The 16,538-nt window shown below is 45.1% G+C and overlaps 1 protein-coding gene across 1 annotated transcript; it reads right to left on the bottom strand.

Moving 5' to 3' along the window:
• Positions 1-211: 211 nt before the first annotated feature.
• LOC119349939 (F-box/LRR-repeat protein 14-like) lies at positions 212-1,032 on the bottom strand (the record flags this gene model as incomplete). The annotated part of the gene is made up of 1 exon (XM_037618025.1): positions 212-1,032. A coding segment is annotated over one exon (792 nt), but the record flags the coding sequence as incomplete, so codon positions are not given.
• Between the last annotated feature and the right edge of the window lie 15,506 nt (positions 1,033-16,538).

The raw sequence follows: 16,538 nt of genomic DNA, 5'->3' as shown, positions 1-16,538 counted from the left end.
ATTGTTTGAGACATCGATTTTTTTCCGCGATTTTCAAATATTGTTCACCGCATAACATAAAATGATCAATGTAGCTAAAAAATATTAACAGAAAAATCATAAAGTAAAGGTAGAAGGCAATTGAAAGTCCAGACAAGTGAATCCAAGTCGGATGATGCACAGCATTGTCCAATGATGCACACAGAACAACTTAATCGCTTCAGCAGCAAATTCATACTAAATTTTTTGGAGACCACTTCATCAATAGCCGCCAAGACCAGTTTTCTTCATAAGGGCATTTGAACACTCGCTGGAGTACTGAACTGACTTGGCAACACATTGCGCAGCTAGCAGAGAGACCTCACCACAAGACTCGATGACCAAAGACTCTAACTTCTGTGCATCTTCCAGTTTAGCCACTCCCACATCAGTGACGTTAGGACGCATCCGAATTGTGACATTACTCAAGCATGGGGTGTGCGCAATGAAGCGCATCCCAACATCAGTTACCGCACGACACAATATAAGCTCGAGTGTCTCCAGATGAGGTGAGGATGAGAGGGCCTTCATCCCCTCGTCATCAAAGAAGTTGGCCTTGTTGAGAACGAGAACACGAATTGGGCAAGACTGAATGAGCACCAGAAAACCCTCTTGTGTGAATCCTATTTCTGATGGCCAGCCATCATCACATCCTGTAAAGCTGAGGTCTACCATCTGAAGCATACGACAGTTGAGGGCTAGAGCGTAAAGTCTGTTATCAGTAAATGACGTCCTGGTCTCGCAATAGCTGACATCACTCGAGTAGCGCTGCAGGTTGAGCCAAAGTGAGATGCTTTTAAGGTTGCTGCAGCTCCGAGATAATGCAATCATGTCATTGTCATTTAGGGCATGAACATACTCAAGGAAAAGCTTCTCCAATGCTTTACACTTCCCTAGGAGAACTCGAAGTCCTGCTTCTGGCCAAGTTTCAATATGCGCCAACCTTAAATCCATCAAACTCTCACAGCAGAAATCGTATACCTCCATGCTGTGAGCATCGTACGAGGAGTCATAGACACATCATCTTATTTGGAGGCACCTAATCAGTAACATGAAAACCAGAGCATGCAAATTGAAATTAGTACTTGTAGCTCTTGCCTGGGAAAGAAAGGAGGTAGGGAAATCAATCATTTTGACAGAGCCGATGAGTTCATAGGGTGCAGTTAGTATTAATACATAAAGTCAATCTAATATATGTTCAAAATAGAAATAGTACAGTAGTATTTGCTGCAACCCTAGGCAAGTACTCGATCAGTTGCAAAAAGGTTAATTTATAGTACCTAGGAGAATGGCTTTACAACATCAACGAATTCTAGGTCCAACCAGGCACGCATGGAGATTTATTAGAGTAGCTAGCTAGCACCTTATCTGTGTCTAGATTGTTAGAAAGAAAAAAAATAACGCTGCAGGCGGGCCACATCATCATTAAATTAAACTAGCTACCACCATAATTAAGAAGCAAGCAGAGCCTGAATAATGAACTAAGTAAGAGAAAACAAAGAAACGTTCTGGAGACGCAAGCAATTTTGCAAGAAGAATTACTACTACTAATTGCTGAATCTGAACACGAAAAGCAGAGCATATATGCAAATTAGTTAGTACGTACTTGTAGGTCTTGGTTGGGCAAGAAAGAAAGTAGGGAAATCAATCAATCATTTTGCCAGCCACAAACCGATGAGTTCACAGGCCTAATCTAATATCTGTTCATCAACTAGAAATAATACTAGTATTTACTGGATGCAACCCTAGTCAAAAAGCTTACTTTCTACTAGAGTACTAGTAGTACCTAGGAGAAAGGCTTTACAAGATTAACTAAGTTTATGGATGGATGGGGATGATACTACCGGGTTTTCAAGAACAAGAAAGCGAATCGAAAAACGGCGGTCAAGTCGGGGAACCAACGCAATGCAACGAAGAGGGAGGGAGGGGTCTCTCAGGAGGGGAGAAGAGAAAAATGCATGGCGGTACCTTCTTTGAGCACGACCGACCGGGAGAGGAGGACATCGCCGCCGCCGGTCAACCTCGCCGGAGAGCCGCCGCTAGCTTCTTTGATTCGGAGGAAGAGAGCAGAGGGTAAACCCTAGTCTCTGTAATCCAGCGTAGCAGAGGAAGATGTGGGCTCACATGGGCTTTTCACACCCGGAATGAGCTGCGGGCCGACAAGCGCTATTTTTGGCCTTCTACACTTTTTTTACCACTAAAAAAACACATTTTTTTCTTCATAAACACAGGAAAATCTAAAAGTAATAAAAAATATAGAATGCTCATACCATCATTTCAGTAAATGAGTAAAATTGTAAGGCATTGTTAAATATGCCCATGTCCACGAAAACAAATTTTCATCTACTTATTAAAATGTCTAGCAGTTTTTTTAAAATGTTCCTGTATGCAAAAAAGAAATATTCATGTGTGACGCGAAATGTTCACATGTATCAAAATAAAATAAATGTCTGTGTTTATGAAAAACTGGACATGTATTCTCATAAATGCACTTGTATGTAAAAATAAGTAATGCTCATAAGAGTATTTCGGAAGGATACGTTAGTGGCATTGCGCCCAAACGTCACAAATAACTAAATGCAAGAGATACGTTCCGAGTTAGTGGCGTTGCCCACCATACTTGCGGTTAGTAAATAATATACTACTGACATGACACTTTTCGACCACGCCATTAGTAAACGTTGACAGTATTAAGAAAATACTGCACCGGCAACTTTTTCTCTAATTGATCTATATCTTACATTCTTAAGATGTTGGTACCAATTCTCTCAACATGTAAAGTGTCCACCTTAACGTCCCACTAAGCAATGCACTGAAGTGTTCTATCCCACTAAGCCATGCAAAATCTGCCACATAAGCGAGTCATGCATTTACAATTATTTTTGCACTAGTCTATGCATGCCATGCTACCACATCATATATTCATGTTAGTCATCCTTCACATTTTGGTTTCAAATGTCATTTTTAACTATATTTCAAGAGTTTTTATTCTATTTTTAGACACTTTCTTTTATTGATTTTCAAGCTTATACTTTCTTTTCCATTAGATTTAGTTATTTTTGTCAACTACTTACACATTTTTTAACAAAGTTACCGCAGTAATGCGCGGGGGAGAGAGTCATCCTCACTACTCTATTTCAGAGTTACATATTAAATGCAAGCCATCTTCTGCTGCAAAACATTTCTTAGTTTTATTTTATTACTCTTTTTCTCCTTACCGTGTGCCCCTCTCTTTCAAATTTTTATTACACTACCATCCCGCTGCAACGCGCGGGGTATTGCCTAGTTTTCCCAAAAAGGCAAGTAGCACGACATGTACATTTCCAACTGGGATTACATAAGAAGGAAGCTATAACAAAAACCCATAAAAGCATATGTTGCAACATCTAGGAAAAAGCAAACACATAGTATATGTCTAGTGCTACTCCAATGGCTCCTTGGTCAGGTTGTTGACAACTAACTTCATCTGAGATCTTCCCTAAAAAAAAGCTTCATCTGAGATCGTTGCAGGTGCTTGACCAACCTCCGTACCCTTCCTTCATCACCACAGGGTACGAAGATTCTAGGAGGTAATACAGATTTTTCATTTTTTTGATCATACGTCCTTATCTAGTTGCACAAGTACAATGTTTGGCCCCCGACGATCAACCTTTATTCCCTTTGCGCAAGTCCAAATTATACGTATGACATTCTCTTGCTTGAGAAATCAATGAATGTTTGGCCATGATAGCACTGTACTGGTGTGTTATGCAGCATGACATGCTCTGTAGATGTAAAATGTTATTGTTGTTATGCATGTTTGTTGCTCACAAAAGTAAGGGGAAACATCAAACAGTGGTAAAATTGATGAAGTATCCCCATTTAAAAATGGTAATAATCAAGTAAACTAAAATTGACAGGCTTGTATATACACACTGATGAAGTGTCCCCATCTAACAATGGTATACATCAAACAATGACATCGATAATCCAACAGCAATGTTCACAGATTGTACACATCATCTACGAAAATAAATTGAAGAAAAACATACAAATAGAAATATGAGGACTAAACAAATGTATGACATACATATGGTCTCATACAATGTTATTAATTGGCAACATTCTTATAACAAACACATACCGAATACATATAAAAAATAGAGAGGTGGGGGGAAGACCACCGAGGGGATGCCGGGGTAGACGAAGACACCGAGGTGGAGGAGGAGGACGCCGGGTAGAGGGCAGTGCCTCGTAATGGTTGGTGCTCGGTGTATGGTTAGATCTGGGTCTTGTTCGGCGTCGGGACAGGAGGGAGTCAACATTTTGGGACACGCAAGGCAGCGACATCCAATTCGAGGTGGGATGGGGGCTCATGGACGGTGGCCTCGCCTAGGAGCGGAGTCAAGGTGGTGTGGATCAGAGGCGACATCGCCGATGTGGGATCATGGCCAAGAAGGCAAGATGACTCAAGGGAGCGTGTGTATAGGAGGGGATGGTGGTCCGCGGGTGACCGGTGCGTTGTGAGGCAAACGGTTGGGGAGGCCGCCTATGGAAAGGTGACACTGGGTTGTGCGTACTCATTAGTCGGTAGTTGTGGTGATTGCAAGGATTAGGAGCGGTTCGCTAAGCAGGCATGTTTTGTTTGCGGTGAGGAAGAAATCGATTATATGACATAATTGCCGGAATAATAACTATGGACAGTAATTGAGGGAGATTAGGGCATGTAGAATAGTGCTATCTGAGGAGTGTCACGTAGGATAAGTGCTGAGGTGGAGGACTAAGAAAATATATGTGCCTTCTTTTAATTAAGAGATGATCTGTTAGCATAACATGTCTCACCTTGTTTTTAGAAGAATAGCTGGTTATTGGAGATATGGCTAAGACATACTCCATTGTACACATATTTTTATTGCTATCTCTAAATTATGTGGAAGATTTAAGATAAGACTGTCTTATCAACCAATGTAAATGGCTTGTAATTGCGGGATATTAGGTGCTAAACGTGTTGAGCACATCATACATCATTAGAACAATGTTGAACGATAGATTAAGGGCTCTTTATGATGAAAATTGTTTGGATTCATTAAACTCACTCTTTTGTAAGCAGTGGACCTAAACCGCTTTACATTTGTTTGCAGATGTAGTACTAAGCTGGAAGCAATAAGGACAGACGTGTGGCGGCCGGTAGGAGCGACGTGGATTGAACCACCCCCGGGGTTCAAAATGAAGGTCAACGTGGATCACGCATTGTCCAACAGCTCATGTTTGGAGAGCAGTCACCACAATGGCATCCAGGGTGCAACAATGCATGGGCACATCGATCATCCACGAAATTAAAGCGAGGGCAGGAGTTGCAAATCATACTCACTGAGTATATATGTATATTCCACCTGATGGCGTTTGTATGAATCATAGTGTACTGTATGTAGCCTAAATACACGCACGCCATCCCTTCGCTTGATCACCAAATTTACATATACACACACACAAATACATAAATACTTCACATGTAGAAAGCAACCACAGGTCCACAACACATACCGACGTCGCCCCGCCGACATTTCAGAGCTAAGTAGCATCAGTCATGGAGGGAGCCGGCCCGCATGTACAGAGGAAAGTGACAAGTGCAACCATTGGTGTTGCAGGAACCATTGAAGCATGTTTCACCACAATAGCTGGCTCCTATGGGTGTTTTGAGGATGAAACGTTCCATTGCTATCGCTGGCGGCATCTCCACCAGAGCCTGCGGCGAGCGTGCCATGGCCATCGGAGCTGCCACGAGCAGTTGCAGAACCAGGCCGTCTTCGACGACACTAAACAGAGGAAGAAGTGGTGCAAGTACAAGACCTACTGGGCTCCTAATGACCGCCGTGCCGCAGTGTACTGGGAGGCGGCTATCGCGCCGCCGGCAGTCATCGGTGAGGAGCCTAAGGAGGAGGAAGAAGAAGCGATGCACATGCCAGCGAGGGCGCCGGAGCCAGGCCGTTGTAGCTGGCAGATCGACCTCGACTCCGCCGAGGACGACAACAACGACCCGCCGACCTGCACGGCGATGAAGAAGAAGAAGATGAAGGCCAGCGGCTCGACCAGCCGCTCCGCACGCCGGTGACGGCCTCCGCGGTCAGCCGGTGTCTGTTGTGTACCCCCAATCCCCCTATCCCCCAATCCCCCTTCTGCATTCCAATCTTGCATGTATGAACTGCTATGAACTAGTAGGAACTACCCCTATGCTTATCTACCTTTATTCCCCATTCCCCTCCGCCGTGGGTCGAATCTATCACCGTGGATCGAATCTAGCGTGCATGTCGAAGAGAGAGAAGTGCTTACCGCCATTGGTGGAGTCCAGTGGTCTTCTTCCTCTGCTCTGATCCGCCGCCGCCGATGGTGGAGTCCGGTGGTCTTCTTCCTGTGCTCCGATCCGCCGCCGCCGGTGAGAGTTGGGAAAGTGGGGAGAGGGAGCAGTGAGGGGCGGTGAGGCTAATAACTGCCGGCGCTTCGGAAAGCAACACGGCTTCTCGAGCGTGGCCGCGCGCGTGTAGCCGCCGCCGCCCACGTGCACCGCTCGGGCCTGGCCTTGGAGAAACTGCCGATTTGTGCGTTCCCAGTGAGCCAGGCCTAGAGGTGCTTTAAGAAGCGTGCGATGCAGGCCAAATAGTGTATGCAGTCTACCAAACAGACTGGATACTTTCCGCGCGGGCCTGGTCGAGGCCTATGCAGGCAACCAAACATGCCCTAGATGAAACAAGTCTTGTTGGAGGTCCACGGGAAAATGAGACAATTGTCTATTACGACAGACTATTGTCTCGGCTGATGAATTTTATGCAGAGAGATATAGGTAGGCACCTAACCTGTCAGTGTCAGCTGAAACAAGTTTTGTTGGAATTCAAATCAATAGTACAAGAAGCAAGCAGCATCTTGACCACACAAACTCTAGAAAAATTCTAAACTCAGGTGGGTACTCGATCCGCCGAAAATTCTTCTAGTCTTCTACCATCACTTTCTGTATGCCTGCCTGCCTGCCTGCCTGCCCATGGTGGGCTCCCATTGCTGTCTACATGTTAGCTGCTGAATTCGGCGATTTAACCCAGACTTGGTTGTGTCTGGTGTGAACTCGACGATTGTCCAGCGCATAATGTTAGCTGCTGAATTTGCTGCAGAGAGAAGTAGGCAGGTAGGTATTCCTAGCTGAGGGAAGCAAGCACCGGATTCCCAAGCTTGGTCGTCTAGTTTCAAGCACTGCAATGCCCAAGTCGGGGTCGACACGAGAGATCGGCAAGACCAATCAAAGCGTTGGCATTCCCAAGCTTGGGTTTCTCTGTTTCTTTGAGTTGATATGAATTGCTGAGTAGCGTGTGATAGTGATCATCGGGTCCTTTTTTTCCTTTTTTTGCGAGAAAGTATAGGGCTTTTATTCCAAAATGATAGAGTTACAATCTTCAGCGACTAAATTGCTGATGCATGGAGGTGGTTGACCCAACCAACAGGCTGTGCTACCACCACATCTACCAAAGTTCGCTAAACAATGTGCAACCCTATTCCGTTCACGAAGGATCTTAACAAGAATAACAACCCTATCGCTCAAGTAACTTTTGATCTCCGAAACCAAATGGCCATATGCTGATCTATTAAAGGAATCATCGGGTCTCTTGAACCACCCTCTCCTTGTAAGAAGACAATGTGGCATATTTCTCTCCGTCCATCCTTCCCCTCTACCTCCATTCTCTTTTTTGCCCTTGATTTAGCATTATTGCTTCTTCAAAAGTCATTCATCTCGCCCTAAAGTTACATAGGCGTAAATACAACCGAACTTTGATGGCAGGCTTGATAGCCACAAAAGTTGAAAATTGCATTGAACTTCTCCCCAGAAATGAGTATAGCATTACTTCTTTGCTCATGAATCTGAGGGTTGCCCTTGCAGTGTAGTGTAGGTGGTGGCGGGAGGCGGAGCTGCCGCAGCGCCGCCTTTTGTCCCTGAGACTGCATTGACATCCAATTCAACCTTCAGATCCAGCACTGCTGCCATTGCTAAACCTCGAGGTCACCATCATCCATCATCGATCCATGGTAATCCAAGCACTCTGGGTCAGCTGAATGCTTGCAAACAGGCATAATTATGGCTTTGGAAATAGCAGATGCTCATTTGTTTATGCTTTTTCACAGAGCTGTCAGAACAGATCTGTCAGATGGTCTATATATATAGACTAAAACTGTACTAAGTAGTAATAATTTTAAACTGCATATAATTTCTTTCCTTGTCAATCGCTTATCATTTCTTTGCTTATTCTCGAGGTCCCAAAAGGAATTGCATAGCTTAAGCACTACAACCTTTAGAGGTAAAAGTATCATTGTTGTCAAGAATATAATGAATTGCATATGAGACTGTTAACATTAACAAACATCTGTAGCGATGCAAGCTCAAAAAATCTGAATTCTCTCGACAGCTTGACAACAATCATGTTATGTTGTCCATAAACACATCATAAGTGAAGAAATTCACCCCTAACCTCGTAACAGAATATGCGACATGCAACCTGCATATGGATGGTTCAAAAATAGGGCAGAGAAAGTTTGAACGATGCAACACATGGAAATCCAATTTTAAGACGAGATATTCTCAATTGGTCTAATCAGTTCTGTTTTTTCATACACTCATCATACTCTTGATATGTAAACAGAAACACGACACCCTCTAAATTTCTGGAAGCCAGTAATTAGCACATAGCTATGTTATATGCCTAAATTATATATGCTAGTAACTACTCGTAACATATATATATTTTGAGGAGCAATGAAAAGGCATCCCCAAATAGAATCAATACCAGCAAAACAAGCATGCCGATTTCATACTACAGGTCCATGTGAAACATTGACCATTACTACACTCATCCATACCAAAACTGCCACATGAAAATAGCAGGCAGATATATATGTCTTCAAAATCCCTTGCGTAGTAAAAAGGGTTCACGACATTTCTTAGAGAGTAGTAGAAACAAGGGTTAATTATCCTTTTGCCCTCAGTGGTGTCCATGTGCTCAGTTTTGCCCTCAGATGCGAATTGTGCTCAGTTTTGCCCCTAGTCCGTGCGCACCGACTCGTTCCGTGAACTCTGCCGTCTCCGTCAGGTCAACCTTTTGACTCGGCCCTTACAGGCGGGACCAGGCGGCAGAAACGGCCAATTTTATTCAGACCGTTGCACGCGTGGCTTGTGGGACCCAGCAAAGAGCCGTTGAGCAGAGAGCCGTTGGCGGGTGTGCTATATAAGCGGGCGACAGCGGTGGTGACCACGGCGACAGAGAGCACGGGGGTGACCACGGCGAGAGAGAGAGAGCACGGCGGCGGGAAGCTAGCTGTGGAGGGCGCGGCGGTGGGAAGCTAGCAGTGGAGGGCGCGGCGGCGTTGAGATCCCCTTCGGCTCCGAGCTCCATGTCTTCCTCAAGCTCCCGCGCCACCTCGCGGATGCAGAGCCGGGCGCGTGTGGACATGCCTGTCTTCGTCTGTCCGCGGTGCCGGGCGGGCGTTGATCGAAGGGTTTCTCAGACACCGAGGAACCAGAATCGTCCGTTCTACGTGTGCAGCGAGAATGGGGTAAGAATCGGGGAAATTGCACCATTTTCGTCGTCGTGATGTTTGAGCAATGGGTTGATCTGTTTAGTGTTCATGCAGGTGACATGCTTCTTTCTTTGGGTCGATGCTCTGGCCAAGACTCTGATGAATGAACTGCAAGAAGAGCATGAAGAATGGTTGCGCATGTTGCCACGAACGGCAGTGGCCACACCACGAGCTCCGGAAGAAGAGATGGATGGCGAAGCACGCACTGACAGAGAGCTAGCTATTGAGCTTAGGATGTTGAAGAAGAAGGTTAGGAAGCTTGAAGATCAAGCACTACCAATACCCATTTGCAAATACTTTTGGGCATTTGTAGGTATGGTAATCGCACTGGTTGTAATGTTGAAAATGTATGGAAAGGCATGAATTATGAAGGAATTTGTAATCTTGAAATTGTTTGAGAAATTCACCTAGTTTAAATGTTGGTTAAAGTTGTTTAAATGTTGAAACAAAAAGAGAAGAAGTGACCAACATTTAAATATGTTGGAAAAAAAGAGAAGAAATTAGGAATTCAGAAACTTTTGATCAATGAAATGCAGCTCTCTGCTCTGCCTTTCTGTCCAAAAAAAGGTTGCTCTTGGGCCAAATTCAGAGCGTAGAGCCAAGTGCAGGCTAGACTAATGGGCCAACTGCATCCAATTAGGCCCATTCAGGGGTTTTCTTGCGTATTTTTCTGTTTTCTATTCTGATTTAATTTAGGCAGTAAATCATAATGCTGAAACTTTTTGTGGAAGCTAATTGAATTATTCCGGAGCCAAACAATTAATGTTAGAAATTTTTTGGAGCTGTTAATTAATCCAATTCAAATACACCGTGATTTAAATCAAAGACCAAAATGTTATGAAAAATATGCCTCAGCTCTGGTAGAGGTTTACGCCAGGTGCCAAAATAAATGAACATTTTTTAAGGGCATTACATTGAGAAAAACATAATATGTCTAAAAAATGAAGGGTGGAAAATGCATAAAAAATTGGTGCGCCTGGGGACTCGAACCCAGGACCGCGTGGGTTTGTGGTGGTTAGGGCTACGCTGGTAACCGCTAGGACAGATGGCAAGACTTTGACATGGGTAGGGAAGGAAGGTATACATAGTGAGACTGTGAATTTTTTTAAAAAAATAGTGAGACCGTGAATGTTGCACACGCGTGAGAGTGGTTTTCCTTTATTTTGCACTTAAATTTTGGAGGGTTGGAAGGTTGAAAATGTATGTTGCACTACCACATGATTTTGGTCAGAGTGGCACTTGGTTTAGGGTTAAAGTGGCACTTGGTTTAGGATTTAAAGGGAATAAATTTACATGTTAGTTCATGACTTTTTGTTTGAATGAAACAGAGGGCTTCTCACCCCCTCCGAAAACCACAAGTTCTCGAACTTCATGACTTGTTTAGGGAAGAAATGATAAGTTTGGGCACGATCATTTTTTAACACACATAATAAGATGGAACACACCGTACCATTACAATAACTTAGATAAGTTCACGGACAGTTCACGGACACATGATGAAACATGACACGACACGACACGACATAGAAAAGCAACAAAATAAAAAATCAAACATGACGAGCTTGACTCCGGGCTTGAACATCTTCATCTTGACCTCCTTCTTCCACCTTAGCCGCGCGCGCCCCTTCAACACCGTCTTCATCTTCACACCTCCTCCTCGTCGTCGTAGGGAAGGGAGTGCATCTGGCCTGGAGCGGGGAAGATGCACTCGTAGTTGGTGTAGATGTTGTAGATAGTGAAGAAGATGGCCTCGCAGCCGCACCAAAAGACTTGGCCGAGGAGCTCGCGCGCGTCAAATGGGTTGGTGAAGGTGACCGTGAGCAGTAGGAGGATGCCGCCGCGGTCACGAACCTCGTTGAGGGTGAACATCCTCGGCGAGCCCCGTGGGAGGTGGGCATAGCCGGCTCTGAGGAAGGCGCGGGTGAGTTCAACGGAACCCCTCCACCTTGAAATAGCCCACACACGGAGCTCCCTCTCCACGAGCACGCCCAGTGGGTAGCGCAGCTCCGGCACCACAGGCGGACGGCTGAAGGTCGGCCCGTTGAACTGCATCTTCTTCACTTGGTCTCGCTTGGGGAGGGCTCCGTCGCTTGGGTGTTTGAAGTTGGAGAGGATCGGATCTGGCTTGTGGGTGGGAAAGGAAGAGAGGCACCCCATTTATAGGCCTGTGGGTGGGAGAGGAAGAGAGAAAGGATGAGAACGGTGCGTGTGTGAATCCGGACGCGTGTGTGTATCCGTTACGTTTTGCACACTTAAATTTTTGCACGAAAACGATGCATCTTTGACCGGGCAGTGCATGTGAACCGCTGCCCTGAACCACTGCCCTGAACCACCTAGCTCGCCTCGCTAGCCTAGCTCGCCTAGCGCGCCTCGCTCGCCTCACTTCCATGCATGCACGTCGCCGCCTCCCGCGCATGCGCAAACCCACGTAGACGCCTCCATGCATGCAAGGCCTGGAAAGGCTGAGACGGGCTATTTACTGCGGTCTCAGGCCCAGACAACGAGACGGCCCAACGGTCCATCCAGCGCGCCCGATATTTGTTAAAAAAACAATCTCCCAGCCAATCAGATTGCATCTCGCGGATCGCCCCCCTCTCCCCGCAGATTCCTTCTAGAAGGGTTAGATCGACGGCCCTTGATCACCGCTAGGGTTAGATGAACGGTCCTTATTCAGCGCTAGGGTTAGCGGGGTTTGGGAGGGGTTTGGAGCAGTCAAAGCTATGTTTGACCAGATTTCAAATGAGCATAATAAATTAAATAAAAATCAGAAAAATGAAAAACCTGCGCACATAGTCTTCTTATGTCATATACTAACGATTTAAGTTGATAAACAAGCTTTACATACATTTAAATGATAAGTTCATGTGTATTGTATGATATCTCGAGTATCTCAAACTCTCTTGTATGAAGTGAAGAGAAGTGTTTTGGGGAAATGAACATGAAAATTTCAAAAAACTCACCACAGCTTCATTTTGGAGTGACTAAGAAGGATCCAGGCTTAGTTTTTCATTTTGATGTTTTACACTTGTTTAAATCTTGGTCAAAGTTAAGTTTGACCAGAATTCAAATGAGCAAAACAAATTTAAAAAAATCAAAAAATGGAAAAACCAGCGCACATAGTCTGTACATATAGAATATATGTGTAGGAAAGTTATTTGGCTGATTTAGATAAGGTCGAAAAAAATCTTGCTTAGAAATGAGGCCGTTTACCGTACCTTTGGACCCCTCTTTTTAGCACATTTTTCATGAAAATTTCAAAAACCTCACCACAACTTCATTTTGGATTGACTAAGAAGTATCCAGGCTTAGTTTTTCATTTTGATGTTTTAGACTTGCTTAAATCTTGGTCAAAGTTAGGTTTGACCAGAATTTAAATGAGCAAAATAAAATTCAAAAAAATCAAAAAAAGGAAAAACCATGTGCTCATTCAAACATCATCCAACAGATATTTAAACATCATGTCAAACATACTTCTAACATAGGTCCAACATCATCCAACAGAAATACAACATGTCAAGTGATAAATGTTTCATAATACAACATCATTCCTTATTCATAATGTTTCATAATTGTTCATAGATAGCGTTGGGGCTTCTGTCCGTTCCTTGAGCTTCTTGCCATCACTTTGCTCCTCGTGCACCTTGTGCTCATTGTTTCTTCTCTTCTTCTCTTGGTTGTCGGTACCTTGCGCGTCTTCTTCAAACTTACCATAGAGCTGTGCAAAACATAAAGGGTCCAAACATAAACGGTAAAGAGATCGTGTCAAGTGATAGATGTACAGTAGTATTTGACCCTTGCAAGATTTACATACCTAGCAGAACTCACAACAACAGAAGGTTGGTCACCATTTGGAGCCTCACTTGGATCATCATTTGGAGCCTCACTTGGATCACCATGATCACCATTTAGAGCCTCACTTGGATTACCATTTGGAGCCTCACTTGAATCATTATTTGGAGGATATTTTGGATCATCTTTGAAATCATCCGGCTGTTGACCATCATTTTCATCATCTGTTGAGGCAACCGGCTGTTGACCAACATTTTCATCATCTGTTGAGGCAACCGGCTGCTGACCAACATTTTCATCGAAGCCTTCATCGAAACTCTCTCCGAATGCTGGACCTACTGTGTTATCACAATACTTACCGAAATGACCAGACCCACCACATCTTGTGCACTTACGCTTCCTCGCTCCAAGTCCAGCTTCTTCGCTGCGAGGTCTTATTCGACTCTTCCTTGGTCTACCTGCTGCTCTCTTCAGAACTGGAGCGCAAAGCTTGAATCCAGGGTCCACCATGTCCCATTGTTGTTTTCCCTCCATAGCAGGCAAGGCATAAGCATATGTGATTTGAACCTTGCAACAGAGTAGTAATCATGCACACACTGCTGTATGTTCCCTGCTGGACCTGGGAGAGAAGTGATGAAAAATAAGGCATGAATGCATGGCAACCCAGTTATCTGCTATTGCCTACAACTGCAAGTTCTAGCTTCTAAATCCACTGGATATCTCCATTCCCTCTTCTCTTTATCCAAATATGATATCTCTGCTGTGGTACCCGTGTTGGGGAACGTAGCAGAAATTCAAAATTTTTCCTACGTGTCACCAAGATCTATCTATGGAGAGACTAGCAACGAGGGGAAGGAGAGTGCATCTACATACCCTTGTAGATCGCTAACCGGAAGCGTTCAAGTGAACGGGGTTGATGGAGTCGTACTCGTCGTGATTCAGATCACCGATGATCCTAGTGCCGAACGGACGGCACCTCCGCGTTCAACACACGTACAGCTCGACGATGTCTCCCACGCCTTGATCCAGCAAGGAGAGAGGGAGAGGTTGAGGAAGACTCCATCCAGCAGCAGCACAACGGCGTGGTGGTGATGGAGGAGCGTGGCAATCCTGCAGGGCTTCGCCAAGCACCTACGGGAGAGGAGGAGGTGTCACGGGAGGGAGGGAGGCGCCAAGGGCTCAGGTATGGATGCCCTCCCTCCCCTCCACTATATATAGGGGCAGGGGAGAGGGGGGAGGCGCAGCCTTGCCCCTTCCTCCAAGGAAGGGGTGCGGCTAAGAGGGGGGGGGAGGAGTCCATCCTCCCCAAGGCACCTCGGAGGTGCCTTCCCCCTTTAGGACTCTCCCCATTTTCCTATATCTTGGCGCATGGGCCTCTAGGGGCTGGTGCCCTTGGCCCATGTAGGCCAAGGCGCACCCCCTACAGCCCATGTGGCCCCCCGGGGCAGGTGGCCCCACTCGGTGGGCCCCCGGGACCCTTCCGGTGGTCCCGGTACAATACCGATGACCCCGAAACTTGTCCCGATGGCCGAAACAGGACTTCCTATATATAAATCTTTACCTCCGGACCATTCCGGAACTCCTCGTGACGTCCGGGATCTCATACGGGACTCCGAAAAACATTCGGTAACCACATACAAACTTCCTTTATAACCCTAGCGTCATCGAACCTTAAGTGTGTAGACCCTACGGGTTCGGGAGACATGTAGTCATGACCGAGATGTTCTCCGGTCAATAACCAACAGCGGGATCTGGATACCCATGTTGGCTCCCACATGTTCCGCGATGATCTCATCGGATGAACCACGATGTCAAGGACTCAATCAATCCCGTATACAATTCCCTTTGTCTAGCGGTATGGTACTTGCCCGAGATTCGATCATTGGTATACCGATACCTTGTTCAATCTCGTTACCGGCAAGTCTCTTTACTCGTTTCGTAACACATCATCCCGTGATCAACCCCTTGGTCACATTGTGCACATTATGATGATGTCCTACCGAGTGGGCCCAGAGATACCTCTCCGTTTACACGGAGTGACAAAATCCCAATCTCGATTCGTGCCAACCCAACAGACACTTTCAGAGATACCCGTAGTGTACCTTTATAGCCACCCAGTTACGTTGTGACGTTTGGCACACCCAAAGCACTCCTACGGTATCTGGGAGTTGCACAATCTCATGGTCTAAGGAAATGATACTTGACATTAGAAAAGCTTTAGCATACGAACTACATGATCTTGTGCTAGGCTTAGGATTGGGTCTTGTCCATCACATCATTCTCCTAATGATGTGATCCCGTTATCAACGACATCCAATGTCCATGGTCAGGAAACCGTAACCATCCATTGATTAACGAGCTAGTCAACTAGAGGCTTACTAGGGACATGGTGTTGTCTATGTATCCACACATGTATCTGAGTTTCCTATCAATACCATTCTAGCATGGATAATAAACGATTATCATGAACAAGGAAATATAATAATAATCAATTTATTATTGCCTCTAGGGCATATTTCCAACAGTCTCCCACTTGCACTAGAGTCAATAATCTAGTTCACATCGATATGTGATTAACACTCAAGGTCACATCCCCATGTGACTAACACCCAAAGAGTTTACTAGAGTCAATAATCTAGTTCACATTTACCATGTGATTAACACTCGATGAGTTCTGGGTTTGATCATGTTATGCTTGTGAGAGAGGTTATAGTCAACGGGTCTGAACCTTTCAGATCCGTGTGTGCTTTACAAATCTCTATGTCATCTCCTAGATGCAGCTACCACGTTCTATTTGGAGCTATTCCAAATAACTGTTCTACTTGGAGCTATTCTAAATTGTTGCTCCATTATACGTATCCGGTATCTCTACTCAGAGCTATCCGGATAGGTGTTAAGCTTGCATCAACGTAACCCTTTACGACGAACTCTTTTACCACCTCCATAATTGAGAAAATTCCTTAGTCCACTAGTTACTAAGGATAACTTTGACCGCTGTCCTGTGATCCATTCTTGGATCACTCTTGTACCCCTTGACTAACTCATGGTAAAGCACACTTCAGGTGCGGTACACAGCATAGCATACTGTAGAGCCTATGTCTTAAGCATAGGGGACGACCTTCGTTCCTTTCTCTCTATTC

The sequence above is a fragment of the Triticum dicoccoides genome, chromosome 1B (assembly GCF_002162155.2).
Source record: "Triticum dicoccoides isolate Atlit2015 ecotype Zavitan chromosome 1B, WEW_v2.0, whole genome shotgun sequence".
NCBI lineage: Eukaryota > Viridiplantae > Streptophyta > Magnoliopsida > Poales > Poaceae > Triticum > Triticum dicoccoides.
This window is presented reverse-complemented; position numbering and strand designations above follow the sequence as displayed.